Source organism: Dipodomys ordii, unplaced genomic scaffold, assembly GCF_000151885.1.
Source record: "Dipodomys ordii isolate 6190 unplaced genomic scaffold, Dord_2.0 Scaffold14, whole genome shotgun sequence".
Lineage (NCBI taxonomy): Eukaryota > Metazoa > Chordata > Mammalia > Rodentia > Heteromyidae > Dipodomys > Dipodomys ordii.
This window is the reverse complement of record NW_012267230.1, coordinates 8,366,677-8,390,110: the sequence shown is the minus strand read 5'-3', so window position 1 is coordinate 8,390,110 and position 23,434 is coordinate 8,366,677. Positions and strand designations below refer to the sequence as shown.

The 23,434-nt window shown below is 49.3% G+C and overlaps 1 protein-coding gene across 5 annotated transcripts in view; it reads right to left on the bottom strand.

The window, feature by feature from the left end:
- Window positions 1-246: 246 nt before the first annotated feature.
- The window catches only part of Kiaa0430 (KIAA0430 ortholog), a 35,455-nt gene continuing 12,267 nt past the window's right edge, over window positions 247-23,434 (bottom strand). For 2 of the 5 annotated variants that reach the window (XM_013011626.1, XM_013011627.1), the window contains exons 8-27: window positions 21,913-22,341; window positions 21,629-21,762; window positions 21,420-21,536; window positions 20,526-20,715; window positions 19,780-19,958; window positions 18,592-18,672; window positions 15,761-15,997; window positions 15,531-15,650; window positions 14,784-14,959; window positions 13,389-13,609; window positions 12,491-12,633; window positions 12,202-12,335; window positions 11,239-11,441; window positions 9,346-9,573; window positions 7,800-8,030; window positions 7,421-7,633; window positions 6,384-6,444; window positions 6,179-6,304; window positions 4,085-4,255; window positions 247-2,740 (exon numbers count right to left, since the gene is read on the bottom strand). In XM_013011626.1, the coding sequence (XP_012867080.1) occupies window positions 2,493-2,740; window positions 4,085-4,255; window positions 6,179-6,304; window positions 6,384-6,444; window positions 7,421-7,633; window positions 7,800-8,030; window positions 9,346-9,573; window positions 11,239-11,441; window positions 12,202-12,335; window positions 12,491-12,633; window positions 13,389-13,609; window positions 14,784-14,959; window positions 15,531-15,650; window positions 15,761-15,997; window positions 18,592-18,672; window positions 19,780-19,958; window positions 20,526-20,715; window positions 21,420-21,536; window positions 21,629-21,762; window positions 21,913-22,341 (3,642 nt within the window). In that variant the 3' untranslated portion in view covers window positions 247-2,492. The remainder of the gene's footprint in view (window positions 2,741-4,084; window positions 4,256-6,178; window positions 6,305-6,383; window positions 6,445-7,420; window positions 7,634-7,799; window positions 8,031-9,345; window positions 9,574-11,238; window positions 11,442-12,201; window positions 12,336-12,490; window positions 12,634-13,388; window positions 13,610-14,783; window positions 14,960-15,530; window positions 15,651-15,760; window positions 15,998-18,591; window positions 18,673-19,779; window positions 19,959-20,525; window positions 20,716-21,419; window positions 21,537-21,628; window positions 21,763-21,912; window positions 22,342-23,434) is intronic. The other 3 variants (XM_013011629.1, XM_013011628.1, XM_013011630.1) reach the window with 3 other exon arrangements.

The following is a 23,434-nucleotide window of genomic DNA, read 5'->3' as shown; positions in this document are numbered from 1 at the left end:
GATCTTCCCTGGAACGGCAGGTGGGTGGGTGCCGAGTTTCCCATGCATGGGAAGAGGCTGGAGGAGGGCTGGGGAACAAGGGCCTGGGCCACGTGGCAAACACCTGCCTGGAGTGGGTGCCAAGGCCTCTGCCCCCCCCACTCACATTATACGAGGGGCAAAGTTGGGGGGTACCCAGACTGAGAGGCGACCGGGCTGGCTCATGACCCTCCCCGCGAAGACACGACAGCACTCCTCGGATGCTTGCTTGTGAAGTTTATTGACAAGTGTTTGGTCCCAACACACAAAACAGCACTTGAACCACAAAATTAAAAAAAAAAAAAGATGTCCAAACAAAAGAGACGGTTAAGAAAAACATCTCTTTTCCCCCACAAGCCTGATCCACAACAAACAGTGCGAGATAGGAGAGGGGGCTGGGGATGACTTCTGTCTAACCTGGTGCAGTTTTCCACCGAGATCCTGCGTCCCACTGTCCCAAAGCCACACACCATCGCCTAGCACTTAATTAAGCCTCTGGATAAAAAAATAAAGACAGCGAGCGGCCTGGCTACAAGGGAGCGTGGCCACCCACGCCGGCTGCTGCCGCCAGCTCCCACTTTAAACGGGAACTGATGGCTCTGTCCCACACTCCCCCAACATGCCAGCAGGCAAGCGGCACGGACTCACTCCCATGCCAGGCAGTGCCGGCTGCTGCGCCGCCCGGAACCTGCTCCTGGGGGGGCGGCCCCGGGGGCAGCAGGGACGCCCAGCGCACACGGGCCACACTCATTCCCACGCTAGCAAACCTCCCTCAAGTCCAGATGTGCGAACCCCACCTTAGGAAGGCTCAGAGTCAGGCAATGCCCGTTCTCCACACTGATTCTGTCACACGGCCTCAAAGCGCCTCTCACCCCCTTCACCCGCGGGCCTGCTTCCTCCTGCCTCCTGCGGCCGCCGGGTCTGCAGCGCCGCCCGCGGCCCGCCCTCGTCAGGATCGGCTGCGGGAGGGCCGCCATGCGGGCCGTGCTCCCACGGGCTTCTGTCTTGATCGGGGCTACGGGCTGAGAACTGAGAATCACCGGCTTCATTGGAAAGATTTGGGGAACAAAAACCCAGCTTGTAAAAAAAAAAAACAAAAAAAAAAATCTCCCTACAGCCCTTATTTTGTGGCATTTTATCAAAATGCTGGCTCCAAGATCAGAGTCCATTTCCTGGCTTTCTAGAAATTACAAAAATACACAAACATTTTCCCCAAAGCAACCATTCTTACTAGTGGAAGACCTAGCGCCAACAGGTGCTTTCTGCTTTATGATCGGACCCTGCCTTCTTTGCCCGACAAATACAACCCATTGTAAATGCCAGGTTCTCCGGCGGGGGTGAGTGGACGCCTCAGGCACCCAGAGAGGAAGGCCACTCCACACAGGGCAGTGCCCCCATGCCAACAGCAAGACACCGCCAAACTCAAACGTGCTTCCAACGGTGAGAAGTAACAGGGGGTAAAAACAGACACACTATTAAAAGGTGCGGAGCCAACAGACAGACGCGCACGTCTTCGCACGGAGAGCTTCCCAGCTGTCCAAACCAGCTTGGAAAATGACAACAACAAGGTTAAGTTCCTCAACCTTGGCCTTCAACTTGTATCGATAGCATTCCGGTCTCTTCCTAGTGGACACAGTATGGATCCTGCTCACCGCTCCGCTCTGATTTGTGATTTATGCATTCAATGCATAGTTTAGAAAATCAGACTCTCCATTATCATTGCCTCTCCACACACAGTTATGTGTGCTGTAATCCACGCACTGACTTTCAACCTATGACACCAAGACTATCTCCTTCTCCTTAACCTGATCCATAGCACACTGGAACTGAGTGCGGAAGGGAAGCTTAAAACACCCTCCACTTTCTAGAAAGCTCCTACACAGAACCCCAAGATGGAAATGCTTAAAAGAATCTGTGATGAAGCCACATACTTATTGACTACAGACATAGTTAACTAAAAACAAGGGACACACGGACACTCACACACACGTGGAAAGCTGTAAGGACGCCAGGAACCTTCCTCTCCCTGAAGACATCTGCTCCTCCCCCCTCCTTGTGCCCAGGACAGACTGCTCAAAGCCACGCGGTGCATTAGGTGAAGAGTGCCAGGATGCGACGCAGGCTCCCTGGTGCTGGGGGGCGTGGCGGGGGGCGGCTCACTGCAGGCCATCTCCTGCTAGCTATGGGCTCGCTGCCCTCTTCTGCCACCACACCACGGCATTCCATCGGAGTTATAAAAGATTTGGTAAAATAGGTGGAAGGATTCTTTAAGAAATGCCGGAATTCTTTCAAATAATTGAAAAGAAGAAAAAGGGAAATGGCAGCCGCAGCTGCGCTCGGAGCGCGCGAAGGAGAGGAAGCAGGCCGCGCTGAGGGCCTCCCCCACCCCCTGCAAACAGAAAAGGTCGCTTTTGAGCCCATGTGTGTGCAGAATCAGACCCTTTCCCCATCCTAACTCTACTTTCAGCTGGGAGTTACAGCTTGGTGATGGGGGTTAAGGAGAAGTTGGCTGCCAATTTGACTTTGTTTTTGGGTGGCTGCTTTTTGGCTGGGCTTTCCACAGGATCTTTGTTTAGCTGTGACTCGGGGGCGTCCAAGGAAGAGCCGGGGGGCACCGGGGTAGCTGCTGGGGTGCAGAATGAGCTGGGACCACAGGGCAGTTTTTCCTTCGTGACTGGTACTGTGATTTCAATGTTTTCTTCTTGGTTTAAAATCATAATTTCTATAAACACAGAAAAGCAAACACTCAGTTCTAAGACATCCTCATTTTCAGTTCCCTACTTCTATTCTTTCAAAATTAAAAAAATTTTTTTTGGTGCTGGTCCTGGGGCTTGACCTCATTCATGGCTTGGATGCTGTCCCGCAGCTTTTTGGTCTCAAGGATAGCACTCTATCACTTGAGCCACAGCACCATTTCTGGCAGATTTTGTTGCCTCAGCTGGTTTTGAACCATGATCCTCAGATTTCAGCCTCCTGAGTAGCTAGGATTGCAGGCGTGAGCCACCAACACTTGGCTCAAAAGATATTAAACAAAATAGCTGATGGTCAGTATTGTGTGTCACTCAAGTCGGATATTGATAAACCGCACCCCCCGACCCCCACTTGGACTTTCTGTCCATCTGTCCGATCCTTATGGACCCCATGCCCCAGGTGACCTTCCTGAGCCACGAGTGGCCTGAGAGCCAGGCAGCTCTGCATGGCTGGAGGCCAGGGCCGTGAGAGAACTGGGTTGAAGCAGCGTCCATTGGGGACCACAGGCTCACCACCCCAGCGACATGCGGGGCCTGGGAAACACCCGGCACTGCACCTGCAGGGGCTCCCGTCCCAGAGGCCTTGTGGAGCTAGAGGGCAGAGGGCAGTGCTTGGATCACAGAAGCCCAGACCCAGGGAGAAGCTACTTACTGTCAACCTGCCACCGATGTGAGTCGTGCACTGGGCATGCTCACAGCCAGGTCTCCCACCAGAAGGCAGCTGGAACCCTGCCCCTCCCAGGCCCTACCCAGGCCAACAGCTCAGGTCTTCCCCGGTCAACCAGTGAACTGTCAGAACCGCCTGGGAAGCCTGAGGATGTGTGAGCCCCGCAGCAGCCCTGGGTTGCTGAGCAAAGCAGGCTAGAGAGGGACCACACAGCTGCTACACGGCAGCCGGACCTCCTCACAGGCCGGAGGGACTGCACAAGGACAAGGTGCCTTGGGTTCGAATCCTAGCCCTGCCACTGCCTAGCCAAGTACCAGGGAGCTTTCTGGCTCCAACAGACACAAGCTATGCTTTTGTCACTGCCCTGTGATGGGGGTGTCACTCATGGCCATGCCTCTCAGCCTGTGTGGCACCTCATGCCAGGCTGGCACTGGTGTCCAGTTCCCTGTCCTCAGATCACAGCGCAGAATCCACAGCTTCAGAAGCTCCAGAACCCCGGGGCCCCCAGCCCGGAGACAGGCTTTGTCTGAGTCCTTCCTGGGGATGGGGGGCAAGGCAGGGGGACCCCAACTCCTCCCACAGCCCTCCTACCCACCGTGTCCCCCCAAGCACTCGCCATCTGGAGTCGAACAGTGTGAGCATGACCCACCAGAAGGCTCTTGAGGGTGCTCCTCAAACTGAATGAGGTCGGCGGGCTGCAGGACCACGGGGTCTGGTCTCAGCTGAGGGGACGGCAGGCACGAAGGGACAGGCGCGCACAGGAGGTCCACGGGGGAGCTGCTGGCCAGGTGGAGAAGCTCCTGCTCCGTTTCACTGGACGCTGCAAGAGAAGGCCAGCCTCAGTCTGCACGGGTGCATGTCCAGCTGGCGCCTGGGATTTTCTAAGCCTTGAATGGAGTAGGCAGAATGACTGAGTTCTTACAACCACCTCCCCCCGCCCCCCCCAAACACGCCACAGGCCAGGGGTTTCCTACAGCTTTGTGCCCTTCACCGATGGACAGCTGGGAAAGGGCTCTGCTGTCATTTTCTGATCATGGAAACACAGGACCTTGGGGCAGGACACAAGTGAGCTGAAGCTTCCAGGAGACTGGAGCCTTGGCCCTGACAGCCTTCACAAATGCCACCTGGGATCTTAGGTCCTCAGCTGCAGGACAGAGGGAGCTGAACCCTCCAGGGAAAGGCTGTGGAAGGTGAGGGCTGGCAGCAGGTGCTTTAGCCATGTAAGATGCAAGTGACAGATGGGCGCCGGTGGCTCACGCCTGTCATCCTCGCTACTCAGGAGGCTGAGATCTGAGGATCACAGTTCAAAGCCAGCCGGGGCAGGAAAGTTCGTGAAACTCTGATCTCCAATAAATCACCAGAAAACTGGAAGTGGTGCTGTAGCTCAAGTGGTAGAGTGTTAGCCTTGAGCTGAAGAGCTGAGGGACAGCACTCAGGCCCAGAATTCAAGGCCCATGACCGACCAAAAAAAAAAAAGAAGATGCCAGTGACAGTTTTCATATATCCGTTTTGTTTCGTTTTTAAGCAGCGCTGGGGATCTAACTCAGGGTCTCCAGCATTGTAGATAGGAGCTCTACCATTTAGGCCACACCTCTAGCCTTTTTGTTTGTATTTTTTCTGAGACTGGATCTTGCTAACTGCTCAAGCTGGCCTTGAATTTGAGATCTTCCTGACTCCTGAGATTACAGGCATACACTACAGAGCCTGTGAAGTTAACATTCTTTTTTCTTTTTTCGGTTGTGGGGCTTGAACTTGGCCTGGGCACTGTCCCTCAGCTCTTCAGCTCAAGGCTAGCGCTCAACCACTTGAGCCACAGCGCCACTTCCAGTTTTCTGGTGGTTAATTTGGGATAAGAGTCTCACAGACTTTCCTGCCCAGGCTGGATTTGAACCTCGATCCTCAGATCTCAACCTCTTGAGTAGCTAGGATTACAGGCATGAGCCACCAGCGCCCAGCTGAAGTTAACATTCTTGTAACAACAGATTCAAAGTCCTTCTGTAAAGTGAAAGCTGCTATACAATTTGAGAGAGCTGGTTTTTATCTGCTATAGAACCGGGCCAATGTAACATCCATGGGACTCAATGTGCTCTGAAGCCAGTGCACTGCCGTCAAGTCTTGCCACAGGAAGTCCTGGTACAGACGGATTCCTGAACCCAACTTCTGCGGGTTCCTCGAAGTCTTCTTGACCAGGCCTTGCCCTTTTTCCTCTCTGTCCTCTCTTCCACGGCACCCCCACTTCAAGCAAGAGCTCCTTTCCCCCCATCTCTGATCACCATTACTACACGATCAAACTCCTTAGCTCCCCTCACGCAGCAAAGTCCTGGGCCTGCCTTCAGAGTTCCACGGAGCCAGCTCCGCAGGGTTCCCTCTCCCGTGGCATCTCCTCTCAGTCATCTTGAGGCTTCCCTCTGCTCCTGGGCTCTAAAGCCCTCGCTAATCTAATTGCTGAATTTGGAGACACCTACCCCCCACGCCAATATTGAAACAGTCTAAAGTTACTATTTTACCAAGCATCTCTAACAGCAGGGGTGTCGGTATCTTTTAGAGATTGTACCAGTAGCCATGCAATGACATTGCACACAGCTCACAGGCTTGCCGTTAGCCAAACATCAAAACTGCTTTGAAAAATGTATGAATACTTCATTTAAGTAATGAGATGACTGACTAGCCTCCTTTCCTCCACACAACCTGCGTCCCAAGCCATTTCCCAAGCTTTACTTTAAACCCATGTTTCGCCTCGTACCATTGCTACCTGCTTCGGGCTGCCGTTCTGGGACTGGATGTGGTTTGGGCATCTCCAGGATTTGCTCGCTGTCTGCCTGCTGGTTTTTGTGACCGGCGAGGGAGAGGCTGAGTGAGCTCAGCCTGCCTAGAGACAAGGGGTGTGCTGTGAGAAGCCGGGAGGGGAATCTCGCTGTTCCAGGGGGAGGGCTGGGGTGCTTACTTACTCTTCATGTCGTTTTTTAGCGCTACAATTCTCTTGTGACCGTGTCCTTTTATCCACACCACCTGCACACAGACATACTACTGGTTAGGGAGTGGTGAAGCGTAAGTGACTGCCGTACACATACTAGCATTTAGAAACTAAAATCATACCAAGAACAACTTTTCTATGCTCCTTCTTTAAAAAAAAAAAAAACACAACAGAAAGAAGCTGACACAAGCCTGCCCCCTAGGAGCTAAGCCACTGAGAAAAATCATGAGACATAGATTGAAACTCTGCATGTGCGCGCGCGTGTGTCGGTCCTGGTGAATCTCACAGATTTTCCTGCCCTGGCTCTGAACCAGGATCTCAGATCTCATTCTCTTGAGTAGCAAGGATTACAGGCATGAACCACCAGTGCTTGGCGAAACTATTCTTTGTTTCAGAGACTACCTTCTCAACACCAGCTCTGGTATAAATTAAGGAAGTTTAGGTGAGAATTTACCATTTCTTTCAGAACTAAACTCAATCGATAGCAGCACTCTCGGAGGCCCTCTAACTGAGCTCAATGCTCAAGTGGCATCTGGGACTTAAGAAGACACTGCTGTCTGCCGGCTCAGCGGGGGCAGGCAGAGGCACGGTCCTCGGCTCCCAGTGATCTCCACATGGGCTGCCAGTCGGTCCCCGAGCTCAGCTCCAACAGTTCTTCCTCTCCTCATCCCTTGCCTGAAATGCCTGGGATCAGAAATGACTTACATTTGGAAGTATTTGCATAGACATAATGAGATATTTTGGGGACAATGCCCAAATGTAAACATGAGCGCATTCATTATGCCATCCGATACCTCCTGGAGGGCAGGGCCTGGGCGGCCGAATAAACCTGGCACACAGGAAGTTAATAAAATATTTACAGAATCAGTGAGAAACACTAAACGTATCTCATGCCAACAGCACATTTCCAAAGCATGGCTTCAAGATGCCTGCTGCTTTTGTCACTTGCAGCCTCCTGTTTCTCCGTTCAGGAGCAGCCCCACGGCTCCCTGGAAGCTGAGCAGCACCCACCTGCGGGATGGCTCCCAAGAGCTCTTCCACGCTGCTGAAGCCGTATGTCTTGGGCTGCAGGGTCTCCCCAACATACTTGGCATAGGCCACGGCGAAGTCGTGAAGGCAGATCTGCTGGTAGTGGTATGTGTGAAGCAGAGACCGCACGTTCTTCGCAAACAAATACAGACTCGTGAGCTTCACATACTCTTCTGTCTTCTCGTTTGTAAAAACCTGGTCCAAAAAAGAGAATAAGGTTAGAAACTCCCCAGGTGAGTCATCTGAAAGGTGACCAGCCTCACACATCTCTAAGGTCTCTTTCCTCTTGGCACCCAGATCTACCAATGGGTCATCTGGAAACTCCCAGCTTCGCAGCTTTCCATGCGATGGTTCCACGTACCTCAACCAAGTAAGGCAGACTCTTCAGCAGCTCGGTCAGGGTCATGAACCCATATTCACAGGGGTTGAGAGGAGCGCCTTGTGTGGTTTCATAATGTCTCCTGAGCTCGTCCACGGAAAGATGGGTGGCTCCTTCCCAAGACATCAACAACACCAGCAGCTGAGCGGTGAGGGACCGTAGAGACTTCCGGTTGATGAGCTGAATCTGTTTGCCAGATTCAATGTCAGCAACCTGGGGCAATGAAGACACACACGTTTCAGAGCTCTTGAGAGCTAGCCGAGGGCCTGCCCTATGCTGCCAATTTCACTCTCGTCTGATGAGACCATAGAGAAATAGTTGCAATTTCTCTCTTCAGCTGAAATGAGGGGGTTTTTGCATTTCCTTGGGACACCATACCAACAGTGATAGAAGCTGAAGCCTTCATCTCAGGCAACCATGGGAAGAAGCTGCTCTACTTCCTCACCCATCCCTTCTCCCAATCCTCCCTATGGCAAGGAGAGGCAGGCCAGTTGACACCCACTGGCCCAGAAAAGTTCTTTAAGAGCCATCGCTTCTTCCACTACCTCTTGCTCTGTGCTCATCTCTCTCTCAACAGGTCCTTCTCTGTGGCTCTCAAACATGCTCCAGTCTCTCCAACTGGAAAACGGCCTCCCAGAATCCCCCTTCCTCCCTCATCCCAGCCTCCCGCTGCTGCCCTCCCACTGGCTCCCCTCAGAAAGCTATGGCAAGGCCCAGGGCCTTCCTCACCTTTCCATACGAGGAATCCTCAGCCCCTCCCAGCAGTGCCAGCTCCAACTCATACCAACCAGCAACACCAGATACCACCAGCAGGCTCAGAGCCACCACTCTGCAGCAAGGGCTGCTGCTGCTGCGTCCCTGCCTCGGCACTAGGAGCCTCCTTCCTGACTGCTCCCCCACTCCTGTGAGGCCTTGCCTCCCCTAGCTGATCAGGACACAGCCACAGTTCTCTACTGGAGATGCTGTCCAGTCCCGTGTCCCCTTCCGACTCTTACCCTGGCAGTGCCTTTTTCTAATCCTTGGTGATGTCAGCTCTACCTATACCTCAAGGCAGGTGGGCGGGAAGAGGGCAGGGCAGAAGAGAAAGTGCTCCTCTTGATAGTTTCCCAGCCCTCAAGTCAGTTGTGACACCATGCTCCCAAACCTACTCCCAAGTGAGTCGGGATCTGGAGAGAGATGGTATGTGATTACGGTCCCCATGAGCCCTGGAGACAAAGGTTTGTGTGGAAGGATTCAGGTGAGCCTACTGAGACTGACACACGTGAGTACCTGCACCCTGGAATAACAGGGGACTGCCTGCCTCAGTTCACACTGGCCATTAATAAACACACAGAAGGGAGATCACAACTCCCAAGTGCTGGGCAAGCCACGTCCTAGTACCTCATGATGTCCTGGTGACACACAAGCAAGTTGTGAACCAACAGCCAGCAGCGCCAGGTGCACGCAGAGGCAGGCTAAACCACATCGCACACCCACTGCAGATCAGCATTAGGCCACGGACTTGTCTGTGAAAGTGCAATCTGTTTACCTTGACCACATGGCAGAGCTTCTGTGTCAAAGCCGAAACTGAACTGACATCATAGTCTTGGAGACGAAACGTATACCCGAACGTTTTGGCATATTCTGTAAGAAGGTCTGTCATCATAAGGCAGTTATCTTTCTGGGACCGCAGGAGTTTAACAAACTGGGCAGCTAGAGCTTTGAAGCGTTCCACCTCCGTCAAAGTAAGGATCTTTTCTTCTCCGCACTCTAACACCTTGGAAAACACATAGAGAATCATGATTGTCTATGAAAGTGAAGGGCATGCAGATGTAAAGTATGTTAGTGTTGTTTAACAGGCATGGAGATGACGTTTGGCAACATGAAAAGGTTATGGAGACTGACTCCACAACTTGAAAGTACTGCTAAACAAATGCTTATAGCCAGGTGCTGAGGGCTCACACCTTTAACCCTAGCTACTCAGGAGGCTGAGATCTGAGAACCATTTGGTTCTCAGGCTGGCCTGAGCATACAAATCCAAACAGCTGGCAAAATGCTGGGTGTCAGTGGGTGTAATCTTAGCTACTCAAGAGGCTGAGATCTGAGGATCGAGGCTCAAAGCCAGGCCAGGCAGGAAAGGCAATGATATTCTTATCTCCAATTAACCACCGAAAAAATGGGAGATGGTGCTATGGCTCTAAATGGTAGAGCACTAGCCTTGAACAAAAAAGCTCAGGGACAGCACCCAGGCCCTGAATTCAAGCCCCATGACTGACAAAAAAAAAAAAAAAAGCCAGTAAGAATGCTAATCTGGAGTGGCAAAGCACCCAGGAAAAGGCCAAGCAGAGCGTGAGAAGCTCCAAGTTTACATACATGCACATACTCATACACACAGAGGTTAAGATAGTCAAGGCTGGGCTGGAAAGGTGGCTCAGTGGTAAAGCGCTTGCCTTGCATGTATGAGGCTCTGGGTTCAATTCCTTAGCACCACATAAACAAAAAGAAAAAAGTCGGAAGTGGCGCTGTGGCTCAAGTGGTAGAGCGCTAGCCTTGAACTGAAGAGCTGAGGGACAGCGCCCAGGCCCAGAGTTTAGGCACAATGACCGGATTCCCCCCCCACCCCGAAAAAAAAGATAGTCAAGGCTGTCATATGTATTCTAAGACAGGAACTACTAAAAGCACTTTAAGCATCAACTATACTTATAAAATCAAGAGTAGAAACCTGATTCCACATAGCATGTGTGGAGCACACACCTACAATCCTAGAACTCAGGAGAGGCTGAGGCAGAGGAAGATCAACTGCTTGAGGCCAGCCTGGGCTTCAAGAGTTCAAGGTCAGCTGGGGTTACAGTGAGACATTGCCTCAAAAAACAAAACCAGGGACAGCGCCCAGGCCCCATGACTGACCAAAAAAAAAAAAAAAAAAAAAAAACCTCCCCCTCCCCCCCAACCAATATCAAAGAAAAAAGAAAGAAAATAGGGTCTACTCAGAAAACCAGCAGCTAAGTATCCGTGCTTCCTCACAGGCTCAGCCTCACACCCCAGAAGGGATCTGATAAGGACTCCTGAGGAAAAGACCCATTTCAGGACATAAAACTCTCTCATCCTTTCTCCAGTACTCACTAAGAACACAATTCTTTTAAGGAAAGATGGGTTGGGGAGGGTCTCAATGTTTCCAGGCTGAACTCAAAGTTTTCCTGGGATTGGAGGTATGAACCACCACATCCAGCTGAAGAGCTGATTCTTTATTGAAGAAAAACCAGCACATTTACCTTCATTAGTACTTAAAAACTCCAAAACCTAACAGCTTTTCTGGCAGGATTACTTTAGGCTGTCAGACTCTTAAATAATTCCCTACTTTCCAGGTAAACAGGTCCCGAAAATGATAAACAAGATGTAATGTTTAGGACAGTGCAAACAGGACTGTCATCTCTTCACTTACTTGTAAAATATCAGGTATGGCTTCAAAAAGTTCAAGTAGTTTGGTAAAGCCATAGTAGGCGAGTTTGCACTGCCGGCCGAAGTGGTGGTGGTAGGAAGGGATGAACTTGTTGAAGGGCATGCGGAAGTGGGGCTGGTGCCGCAGCAGATCCACAACATCCTTGGAGAACTGCTTGGTCCTCTCGATTTCGTCCTGAGTACGCTCTTAACAACACAGAGACAAATCTTCAACCAGTCCTCATCTACCCACCGTGTAGGAAGTCTTTTGTCAGCTCACAAAACTCCATCTTTGCCTTCTACACCCCTGCTCCCCTTACATCTATGTGCTTAATGAAGTAAGCCAGAAGTTGTTCCCATGGAATTGTACTTCGGTCATTTACAGGATTTTACTTATGCATGTGGTCTTCAGTTAAATGAGTTTCGGAGGGGAGGGGAGGGGAGGGGAGAAGAGAGTGCTTAGCTTAGTTTTCATTTCTGTTTCTATTGACTTTTAAGTGAGAACTGGAAAAAGATGGACTTTGGACTTGAGCTCTGGCTCACTATGACCCTGAGCCACATGTGCTGCAGAAGAACACAGGTTCAGGACCATGGTCAGCGACAGCAGAGCCACAGTCGCTGGGCTTCCCTATCTCCCAGACTGGGAACCACTAAGATGCCACAACAAAAGCCAGCATTCCTCCCAATGAGCTCGAGCTCAGAGCTGAGATGGCAGACACAAGTGATAGCTCTGCGACCATTCTCCCCTGGAAAAAAACAGCCTCAGATGGGCTGGGATGGCATTGTAGAAAGTTCCCCCTCTGAGTGGACTCTATAGAGATGTCAGTGTGCTCTCTTCAAGACGCTCCACAGCCCACAGGAGCTCTGCACAGCCAAGCAGCAACTTTGGAGCTGCGCTTTCCAGCAACTGTGGCACAGGATTGGGGAAAGCACCCCATTTTATGACCACTGAATATAAGGCACTCACCTCTTTTGGGGATACAAATCACTGTGTCATTGTCCTGCTGGGACAAGCAGATGACCGTGTCAGGAATCTCTGCTATGATGTCAGTCAACTCACACACACCATATTCAGTGACATCCCAGTCTTTGGAGAAACACCTAGGTTTGAACGAAGAAAGGATAAAGCAGTAGCCCTGCTGCTGCAACTGCAATTTTCCAAATGAGTGCTAACTAGAGAAGTTACATGCTTCTGAAAACTGGGGAGAAGAGAAAGGCTTTAAAAACACTTGCTTTTCTCCTTCCTTCCAACTCACCAGTGATAAGCCTGAGAGAATTCTCTCAGGACAACTTGCTTGCTGGCTTGGGATTTGAGAAGTTTTAGCAAGTCCTGAGTGAAGCGCTTCACCTGGGCTCTGTGGGTGAGGGTCAGCAAACGCTTGGAGCCCATGCCAAGAATCTGCAAAGCAGACATCTGACTAAGATTTCAGAAGACACTTTCTCATTACCCATCTCTTTCCCTTTCCCCTCAGAGAATAATGGATGCGATTTCAAACATATACATCAACAAAAAGTAGTCAGAAAGAACAAGATCCAATTTCTTGGGGCTACTTTCTTCAGTCCCACATACTACATACCTGCTTTCAAGTAATCCTAAGTGCAGAGAAGCAAAGTACATCAGCAGTCTGGGTGACTAATTTTTACTCTAAAAGAGTAAAAGCCTCTTTTACAAGCGGGAAACTGTTCTAGCACTGCCTGTAGGCAAAGCTAATAGGGAGGGCTTCATAGGATACAACGCTAGGCTGTAGCCCAGGAACTAACGTTCAGTTCACGGAGATGAATGGCTAAGGTCTTGATGCAACGTAGGAACCCCTGTGTAAACATGTGGACATTCACAGACACTCCTGCGTGACAGTGAGCAGTTCTAGGGCGAACTGTGCTAGGAGAAAGGAACGTACAGAGATGAGAGGGAAAATATTCCACAGGCCTCTCAGGACTTTCTGTAAGGAAGCTGGAAACTTGTAGCTTCCAGAAAAATTGAGAAGCCAGCTTGTGTAGGTTTCCTATACTCTGAAAAAAGCGTTTATGGGATGTGTAGCTCAGAGCTGATTTCTTAGGAATCAGGTTAGTACCGGGCTTGTTTCTTTCACAGAGCCAGCCAAAGTCAGGGAGGAACGTCCATCTTTAAACAAAGAACCCATTGGCCTTGATTACCTGCAGCACGTGAGGCACTGCTTCTAACAACTCGATCAGCTTGGAGTAGCCATAGTCTGAAACGCGGCACTGCTTTGCAAAATGGTGGTGGTAAGAGGGGATGAAATTACTGATGGGTATGACACAAGATGGCTGGTTCTTCAGTAAGTCAATGACTTCTCTACTGAACTGGATCAGCTGTGGGTTCCCTACAGGACTTTTAGATCGCAGAAGCCAAGGGTCTAGGGAGAGAAAGAACATGAATCAATGTGAAGTAGGGTTCCATCAGCTCAAAGGAAGGCCATGAAGCTGTTTCAAGTTTAAATTCAACCACGAGCACTTCACAGCGCAGACTCTATCCTCAGATACCAGAGAACCACATCGTTTACTGCCAAGCCATTTCCATGAAATTCCCCAAGGCAAGGTGTGAGCGTAAAGCATAGTTCATCCCAGAATGATTTACGGCAGAAGTGACGATTACACAGGAATTTCTTAGTTTCGATACTATTGCCAAGATCCATGTGAGCTCAGGCATAGAGAAGAGACTTCCCACAGAGCCAAAATATAAATGGGTCATCGGGAAGGTAAGTTGTTAGAACACAATTAACCATAATTAACCCACAGTGGAGCTGAAAAATGTTACCCAGAAAACTATGGAAAGCAATGTCATAGTAATCCCGACACTAGGGAGGCAGAGGCAGAAGGGACCATGAGTTTAACACCAACCTGGACTACACAGTGACAAATACCTTGTCTCAAATTAACAAAACAAAAACAATCAGCTAGGCACCAGTAGCTCGCATCTCTAATCCAATGGCTCTACCATTTGAGCCACACAGTTCCACTTCCAGCTATTTTTTTTAGTTTATTGGAGATAAAGTCAGCAGGCTGGCGTTGAACTGTGACCTTAGATCTCAGCCTCCTGAGTAGCTAGGCTTATAGCTGTGAGCTACCAGTGCCTGGCTCTGAGATTATTTTTAAAAGTAAATCAGAGGCTGAGAAGGTGGCTCAGTGGTAGAGCGCTTGCCTTGCATGCATGAGGCCCTGGGTTCGATTCCTCAGCACCACCTAAGCAGAAAAAAAAAAAGCCGGAAGTGGTGCTATGGCTCAAGTGGTAGCGTGCTAGCCTTGAGCTGAAGAGCTGAGGGACAGCGCCCAGGCCCAGAGTTCAGGCCCCACGACAGGACCCAAAAAAAATAAAAAATAAATAAAAGCAAATCAAACAAAAGCCTTACAAAACAAGGTAGCTAAAGAGATGGACAACTGAAACTTGGATTTTAAGTGTTTTGCATAATTTATAGTGATTTGGTTCTGCCAAACCCTCTACAGTTTGAAGAGTTTTTGAAGATGAGAGAAGACAGCAGGGTTATTTTCACACTTGGCAAAGGCACTGCCATTGTAAACGGTGCCACCTACCGGCATTGGGGGGTGGGGGCTTGTTGTGAATCCACTTGACCACCTTGATGCCGTTCTGGGCAGTGGTGATGTTCACACCTGGGATGCAGGTGATGAAGTGCTCTAAGGGGACACCCCCGTGGCTCGCCCGCACTACTTCCAGGTCCCCAAACTCTGCAGCATAGCACTCTGCAAAGCTAAAGAGGGCAAATGGTTAAGGTTTGGTGGAAAAGCAAAGTACATGCCACATGGTCCTTGTTATCAGAACCCTTAAGAAGTAACCTCAGCTGAAATGGGGTCTGGGTTTGGAGGGGGAGGCTGTGGCACTGGCCTTGTGCCAGGATTCCTGGGCACTGCTCTAAACAGAGGAGCTTAAGTAATGGGGACAGGGCTCCAGGTCAGTTTCTCTCCCACTTTTGTCTTTTGGGGTGGTAAGGGCAACATGCCTTACTACTGTGGCCAGAGAGTAAGTAAATGTACATTTGGAGAGTTCTTGTCTCTTGAGTAGCTGAGCTAAGCAATCAGTCTGTACAGATTTCTATTATGGCATGCGTAATGCTTCCCTTTCTCATGGAGAAGACATCACTGTACTGGTGTTCAGTGGAGACATCTAGCACACAGGCAAGTGCTCCTGTTGAACACCAAGTGGCCGGATCCCATTCCAGAGGGGCTCGGGCTGCAGGGAGGGTAATGTGAGGCCCAGTGTCCCCCTGCCTGCCCCCTGGCCCAGCGTACCAGAGTAGATGACTTCCTGACAACAGCACTCACCTTAACAAAGGCACAGTGCCCTCATGGGTCTGCAGAAGACTATGAACTTGGGGTGCAAATGTTTTCAAAGACAGAATCACAAAAGGAATCTTGTAGGAGTCTGGATCGAATTCATGTTCACTGAAGAAGAGAGAACAGAGCAGCCACTGAGATTGCCTGGGGTTTCCATGTTCACAGGTAATGAACAGATGTCACACAGCCTATGAAAGGAGCACTTCGGGAGGACATACCTGAAGTCCTTATTCGAGCAATGCCGTCTGCAGACAGGCTCATGATACTCCAACTCCTCAAATATAATTGGGCTGCAGTTTGTGGAGGAGCCATCATGAGACTGGGAAGACCCCAGGGGGCTCTGGCGGGCCTGACTGCTGGGCAAGAGACACACCAGCCGCCCACTTCCCTGTTCACGGACTGCAACTGTGTCTGTTAACTTATACAAATCTGACACATTCAACTTGTGTCCAAACCTACAAACAAAAGGGGGGAAGAAGGAAGATAAACTTAGGATGTTTTTCTTTGGTTGCACAGAAACACCTGTTTTGTTGAAAGAAAAAGCATGCCTTTTCTCTCTTAAAAAGTAAAAGGAGCTGGGCGCTGGTGGCTCAGGCCTGTAATCCTAGCTACTTAGAAGGCTGAGATCTGAGGATTGAGGTTAAAAGCCAGCCCAGGCAGGAAAGTCTGAGACTCTTATCTCCAATTAACCACCAGAAAACCAGACATGGAGGTGTGGCTCAAAGTGGAAGAGCAATAGCCTTTGTCAAAAAGAGCTCAGGGACAGCACACAGGCCCTGAGTTTAAGCCCCATGACCAACAACAACAAAAGCGTAAAATGAAGTTGGGCATGGTGGCTCAGTGGGCATGGTGGCTCACATTTTTATTATTGGCCATCCAGGAGGCAGAGAATTAGAGAATAGAGGTCCTAAGCCAGCCCTGAGAACAAAGTTAGCAAGACTTCATCTCAATCAATAAACTGGACCTGGTGGCATAAGCCTATGACCCAAGATATACAGAAAGCCCATAGGTAGGAGGATCACTCTCTTGAGGCTGGCCCTGAGCAAAAACATGAGGCTCAACTTGAAAAGTGACAAAAGTTAAACGAAGGGCTGGGGGCGTGGCTCAGGTGATAGGTGTTCAGCTAAACAAACATGAGGCCCTGAGTTCAAACTCGAGCACTGCAAAGGAAAAAATAAAACTGGACTATCTTACTATCCACAAATTCATGTGCTGCGGAGTGGGCGATGCTTGGTGCTCCCTGGTGGCGCTGCACCGCTGTCTAACTGGCGTAAGAGCCACAGCGTTTGGCAGTCTCCCCTATATCTGCCAGTGTCTGTCCAGATCCTCACCTGAGTTTCTGAGATGTACACTACCTGCTGTGAACTGCTGTCAATGCAGCACTCTCCATCCCCTCCCCCCCCCCAAAACGCCTGTGTACTCGATTTCCCAAGCCCCGTGGTCTAGTCTCAGAATCCAAGTTTCAGCTGTGCAGCAGCTCTCATCTATTCTGCTGCTGCAAGACCACAGCCTTCTTGACTGCTCACCAAGCCCCAGATTTGAATCTGTCGTGTCTGAAGCTGCAAGGCCTAAAGGCCCAGGCTCTGGAGGATGACTTGAGTTCCACCTCAGTGGCAAACAAACCACACCCACTTTCCTTGGCCCCTCCCCTCCCCACAGGCCTGACACACTCAGCTACTCTCCGTTCCAGCACCATCCCCTTCAGGCAAGTTGCTGTTTTATGTACCTTGGATTTTTCTCCCAAGGGGTCTGTCAATGGGCAGCTACCCAAAGGCCCTGAGAGCTTTTGGGATTTGTCTAAAATCCAAATCCAGCACTCATTTCTCATATTCAGGCTTCAGTTCCTACTTCTTGTGGACTGTCCCACTGTCTTCCAGCCATGAGCGGCAAACCTCGACCTGCACCCTCCCGCCGCTGACTACCAGTCCCACAGCTCTGGTCATCCACTCCAGTTCCACTGCGCTTGGAAGTGGGGTGGCACCTCCTTCTTTCTCTTCCTACAGCACCTGCTCAGAGCGGGGTCTGGAGTAGCACTCTGCTCTTGTCTCCTTCCCTCTCGGCTCAGGTCACCTCAGTCACTCCTGCTGCTAGGAAAGTCTTTGTGATGGACAGTTCTCATCTCCACAACTCTACCCACCACTCAGAGAAAAGTGGTCCCACTCTTAATTTTCCTTCCTATGCATCCTCAGAGCATCTTCTCCTCCCTGCTCCTCCTTTTCAATGTCTCTTTTCTTTGACTTACAGAAGACTTACAGAAAAACGTGTTTTCCCTTTCCTTCCAGTAAGCTCCTCAGGGATAAGGGCCAAGCCCACCCAGCTCTGCATTTCTATCATTCCATGACATCTGCCAGCTGTCTACCACCTGTGAAGTGTCAAAGACCTGTGAGTCTAAGGTATACTGGATGATATACAGAAACGTCTAAGTGAAACCTCCTTGTACAACTTGTGCGCGCACATGTGTGGAAACTAACAAAAACCCACAGTGCCGGGCACTGGTGGCTCATGCTTGTAATCCTAGCTACTCAAGAAGCTAAGACTTGAGCACTGTGGTTCAAAGTCAACCCCAGGCAGGCAAGTCCATGAGCCAAGAGTCCACAAGACTTATATTTCCAAGTAACCATCAAAAAGCCAGAAGTGAAGCCATGGCTCAGGTGGTAGAGTGCTAGCCTTGAGCACAAATGCTCAAAGACAGTGCCTAGGTCCCAAGTTCAAGCCCCAGGACTGGCTCGAAAGAAAGAAAGAGAGTAATGATAACAACCATTTCTTCCACATCTCATGCATGGAAATGGGCTGCTGGACATGGGAACAACCAACCTCACTTACTTCTTTTCTTTTTTTTTTTTTGGGTCCGGTCGTGGGGCCTGAACTCTGGGTCTGGGTGCTGTCCCTCAGCTCTTCAGCTCAAGGCTAGCGCTCTACCACTTGAGCCACAGCGCCACTTCCGGCTTTTTTCTTTTTGCTTATGTGGTGCTGAGGAATCGAACCCAGGGCCTCGAGCATGCAAGGCAAGCGCTCTACCACTGAGCCACCTTCCCAGCCCATCACTTACTTCTTTTCATAGAGATCCGTGAATTTAAAAAGTGGCAAACAGCAGGCAGGAGCATCCTGAAGGATGGACATTGTTTCTGCACTGTAAGAGAACACTTAATTAGAGAACAGACCGTTTCCTTTACAGTATGAAAATTTAACACGGCACATCGCAAATTCTGCTACATGAGAATTTATTCTCTAGAAACATTTTAAAAAAGGGCTTTGGGGACAAGCCAATGAAAGATGTCACACTCAAGGACTCCTATCAAACGCAATCATAGGACTTTCCATGCCTATGCAGCAGGAAGCTATGGGCTCCCCACAGAAAAATACATGTCCTGCCACCACTTGCTTTATAGGGCAGATGTAAGGGGTTGGAAATCTCATATACATAATCAGCCACATAACTGAATACAGTACAATTTCAACTAAGGTTTCTGAGTGGCTTTTTTTAAAGATACCAAAAAAAAAAAGCAATGGGAAAAATATACACAAAGCAAATAAAACCAGCTCTTAAGTGCTATTAGCTAGTAGCCACAGGAATAAGGATGATTTTCCCATTTGTTTCTCAATTTTTCAATATTGAGTATTATTTTTATCCTAAGGGAAAAAAAAAACACTCAGAATTTAAAATCTTTGTGAAGTACGAAGTTAGAGGAAAGTTGCTCGATTATTCAGGAACGAGTCCTGTTTTACTAGCTCTGAGATGGAGAGAGCCAAAGAAATATCAAACCTGGTAAGGAAGCAAGGCAGAAGGTTACAAGGCTCAGCTGGTAATGAGTAAGACTGAAGGGGCTGGGTGTCTGCTTGACACTAAGGGCTGATCTCAATCGGAGCCCTTGCAAGCTTCATAGATCTAGTCTTTAGAGACAAATCCACCTTCTGCTACTTGAAGACAGAGTTTCCAAGCTTGTAATCTGTTGTGGTGGCATTGTACTATGTCTAGAACCTGTCCTGGATATTTGGCATGCTACTTTACTCCCAGAGCCTGTCTCTTCAAGCTGTGTGTGTCTGCCTTTGATTAATGACTCACACAAAGGTCCAGTGGCTTATCTCTAGTGCTGCCAACTGAACAGGCCCTGCTTCAGATGCCATCACCACAGAGGGCTGGTAACATAGGACAGAATCTACTTTTTAATTTCCCAAACTGTTTGTGGGTCAAATGTTAGCTCCTGAAAGAAATGACTGGGGTTTTTTTTGTTTTTACCTCAGTAAAGACAGTGATTTATTAGCAGCTCCCGTGGCAAGTGAGACAAGGATCTTCTTGCTTCCTATCTTATACCTGTGGAGGCTATTCACTGCACAGATTGCTTCTTGCAAATTTTCCATCTGGACAATGGCCTTGAGCTGATAATCAGTATGGGGGCTGAGCTCCACGCTCTTCACCTACAACAGGGCAAAGGAGAACATGATGACATCGTGAAACTGAACCGCTAAGGATCGTGTTCAGAGTTTGTGGGAAGATACTTGTCTGACTCTCTGCCAACCAGATCCCAGGTGACAGGGCTGAGATGACCTTCAGAGGCATGGTCCTGCCTGCTCTACCTGCACACTTTACAGTAGCTCTCTGAGGTAGACTCAGAGGCCACATCATGAGAGGAGTCGCTGGGTCTTCTCCAGACCTACAAAACTCCAAGTTTGTGAGAGAGGTGCATCTGCTAGCAAACTACAACTAGGAATGTGGTCATACAAATTAGAATAGAAACAAAATTAGTCAGCATCCTTTTCAATTATTTTTTCTGTATTCCCCCTTCCCCCCACCACCAAAAAAAACCAAAGTGTCATTTAAGTTGCTAAGAACAGCTCACTGGCAGCTTTCTTGCTCTGAGGGCTATGGCTTATGGGCTGGACATGGCCCAATGCCATGTACATCCTGGCTGTGGTCACCTCCTTCAAATGCATTTCTCTAGTCTGCCAAAGGATAAAAGAAGCAAGAGCAAGAGTGGAAGGTACCTTGCCATGCCTAGAAAACGCCTCCTGGATGAGCTGCTGGAGCTCCTTCCGGGACAGCCTGTAGTCTATGTTGCTGACCTGGATGTCAGCACCGTTTGCAAATGGGTCCAGGCAGTCGGCTCCGCTGCTGGAATTGGCAACATTGAAAGCAAGCGGAGAGGCTCGGTTTAAAAGGTTTGGAGACATACTCCTGCCAAAAACACACACAATGGTTTCATTATCAGGCTTTGTTTGAAAGCTGTATATAGAAATGTCTTTCCATCTTGATAATCTACTAATTTAGATGTACTGCTAAAGTCTGTTGACTCTTTTTTTTTTTGGGGTCCGGTCGTGGGGCCTGAACTCTGGGCCTGGGCGCTGTCCCTCAGCTCTTCAGCTCAAGGCTAGCGTTCTACCACTTGAGCCACAGCGCCACTTCCGGCTTTTTTCTTTTTGCTTTGTGGTGCTGAGGAATCGAACCCAGGGCCTCAGGCATGCAAGGCAAGCACTCTACCACTGAGCCACCTTCCCAGCCCTAGTCTGTTGACTTCTTATTAATGACCAACAGATTATTTAATAAGAAATGCTTTCACTGGATTGAAGTTAAAGAGAGAAATTAAAGAGCTTGATGAATTAACTTTCTACTTTGAGCATTGTTCCACGTGAGGGTGACGATGTCCTCTGACCTCTGTTTACCAAGGTTCAGAGTGGAGGAGAAATGAGTGGTGAGAAGCACTGTCCTTCAACATAGCTCTGGAAATCTGAGGAAGAGGAATGGCCAGCAGGGATTTACGTTGTTCCCTGCCAATTATTCGGAAACAAGCAAGCTGTTTCTCAAGCCTATCTCTTAAGTAACCACTCTAAGGTCAGGAGGCTGAAGAGCAAGACCGAGAAGTAAGAAGAGGAGAGACTTGCCTTGACACAATCAGCTTGCTGAAGGCAGATGGGTAGCTCACTTGAAAGACCATCTGGTCTTTCTCTTTCTTCTCTACAGGAGAACTGCTAACACTCCGGGCACTAAGGCTCTCTTTCCTAACGTGAGGGAAAAGAGAAGAGGGCTCATGTGTGCGATTACCTGAAAGCCACAGCTGTCATACACAGGAAGAGTAATGTGGGGTACGTACTTGTGGCTGCCTCTGTGGGGAGGTTCTGCCGCTCCTGGGGTTTTCGCAGTGGGTTGGGGCATGATGGCCAGCCTCCCGGCGGGCTGGTGCTCACTGTTCCGGTGGCCCGCCTTGGACTCTGCGCGGCACAGCTCCTGAGATGACACAAGGAAAATGGGCTGAACATGCAAGGAACAGGACACTGCAGCTGGCCCGGACTGAAGTGCCAACAGGACATGCCAAATGCCAGCAGGCACTCGAGACACGGAATCAGAACCCAAACCTGCTGTCAGTCTCCGAGTTACCTGTAAACTTTTCACATGGGCGTTTTTTGTAGCAGATCCAGAGTGTGCCTGCGACCCTTTCCCAGACGTGGTTTTGGCACTGGAAGGCTGTTCACTTGCTTCTTTGACGAGGCACAGTTTTTGATTCTTAAGCTTTTTGGGAGACTTCACTTTATCAGCAACTGTGTTCGAACTCTTTGCTTCACAGAGTTCTCTATGTTTTGGGGTAAATGAAACAATGATCCGATTGCCAAAGACGTCTTCATTTTCCATGCGCTTCTGCGCACGCTCGGCGCTGTCTTGGTTTATGAAGCGGAGAATGGCGCTGCAGCCTGTGATGCTCAGCACTTTCCCACCACAATTGTCAGACAGGCGCCGGAGCCTGTTGCTGATGCTCTTACCATCCTTGTTTGCCGGGAGGTTATAGACGTACAGCAGAGTGTGGCACTGCTAACGCAGAGGAAACAGTGTCACCCGAAGGCCCACTAATGATAAATCAGAAGGCTAACTTCAGGCAAATGTGAAAAATAGACATTTGCCAGCTTGGACATAAAAGTTCTCAAGACGCCATGTAAACCAATGACTGGGCACGGAGGCATGCACCTATCATGTCCAGTGACACAGGGATGATGGGAAGATGACAGCCCAGAGCAACTGAGCATAAAGCAAGACCCTACCTAGAAAACAATAGTGCAAAAAAGGGTGGAAGGCTCAAGTGGTAGAGCACCTGCCTAGCAAGGTTGAGGCCCTGAGTTTAATCCGAGTACCACACATACACACAAATAAAAAGACACTTGACTGTACAACTCAATGCCGTCTACCTAGAAGACAACACAGATCCTGTCAACAAAATTCTGACTCCCACCATCACACCTTAAAACTAATCCTCCAAACCATTAGCCTGGAAATTCAGATGAAACGATCAAATTGCTGGAGATAGTGAAAACTGGGTAGAAACAAAATGGCCAATAACACGAATTATGAGAAACATGAATTATGACTGAATTATGAGAAAGACTAGCTACAAAAGTATGTTAACACTCTGCTTGCTTTTTGAATATAGTGCTTACATCAATATATATAAAACATATATGCACACACTAACAAAAATAAATCCAAGCTACATGAATTAAGTTTAAAAAAGAGAACATGGCTGGGTACCAGTGGCCTGTGCCTATAATTCTAGACATTTAAGAGGCTGAGACCCAGAGGATCATGATTTGAGGCCAGCCTAGGCAGAAAAGTCTCCATCTCCAATATAATAAAAAAAAAATAAGCCGGCTTGGGCCCTGGTTCAAGTAGTAGACCACTAACCTAGTAAGCAGCCTGAGCAAGCTTGAAGCCCTGAGTTCAAACCCTGGAGGGAGAGGGGAGGAAGCCTGGTGCCAGTGATTGACACTTGTAATCCTAGCCACTCAGGAAGTTGAGATCTAAGAATTGTGCTTCAAAGCCAGTGTGAGCAGAGAAAGCCAAGAGACTGTTACCTCCAACTGACCACCTCAAAAAGCCAAAGTGTAGCTGTGATTCAAGTGGTAGAGCACCA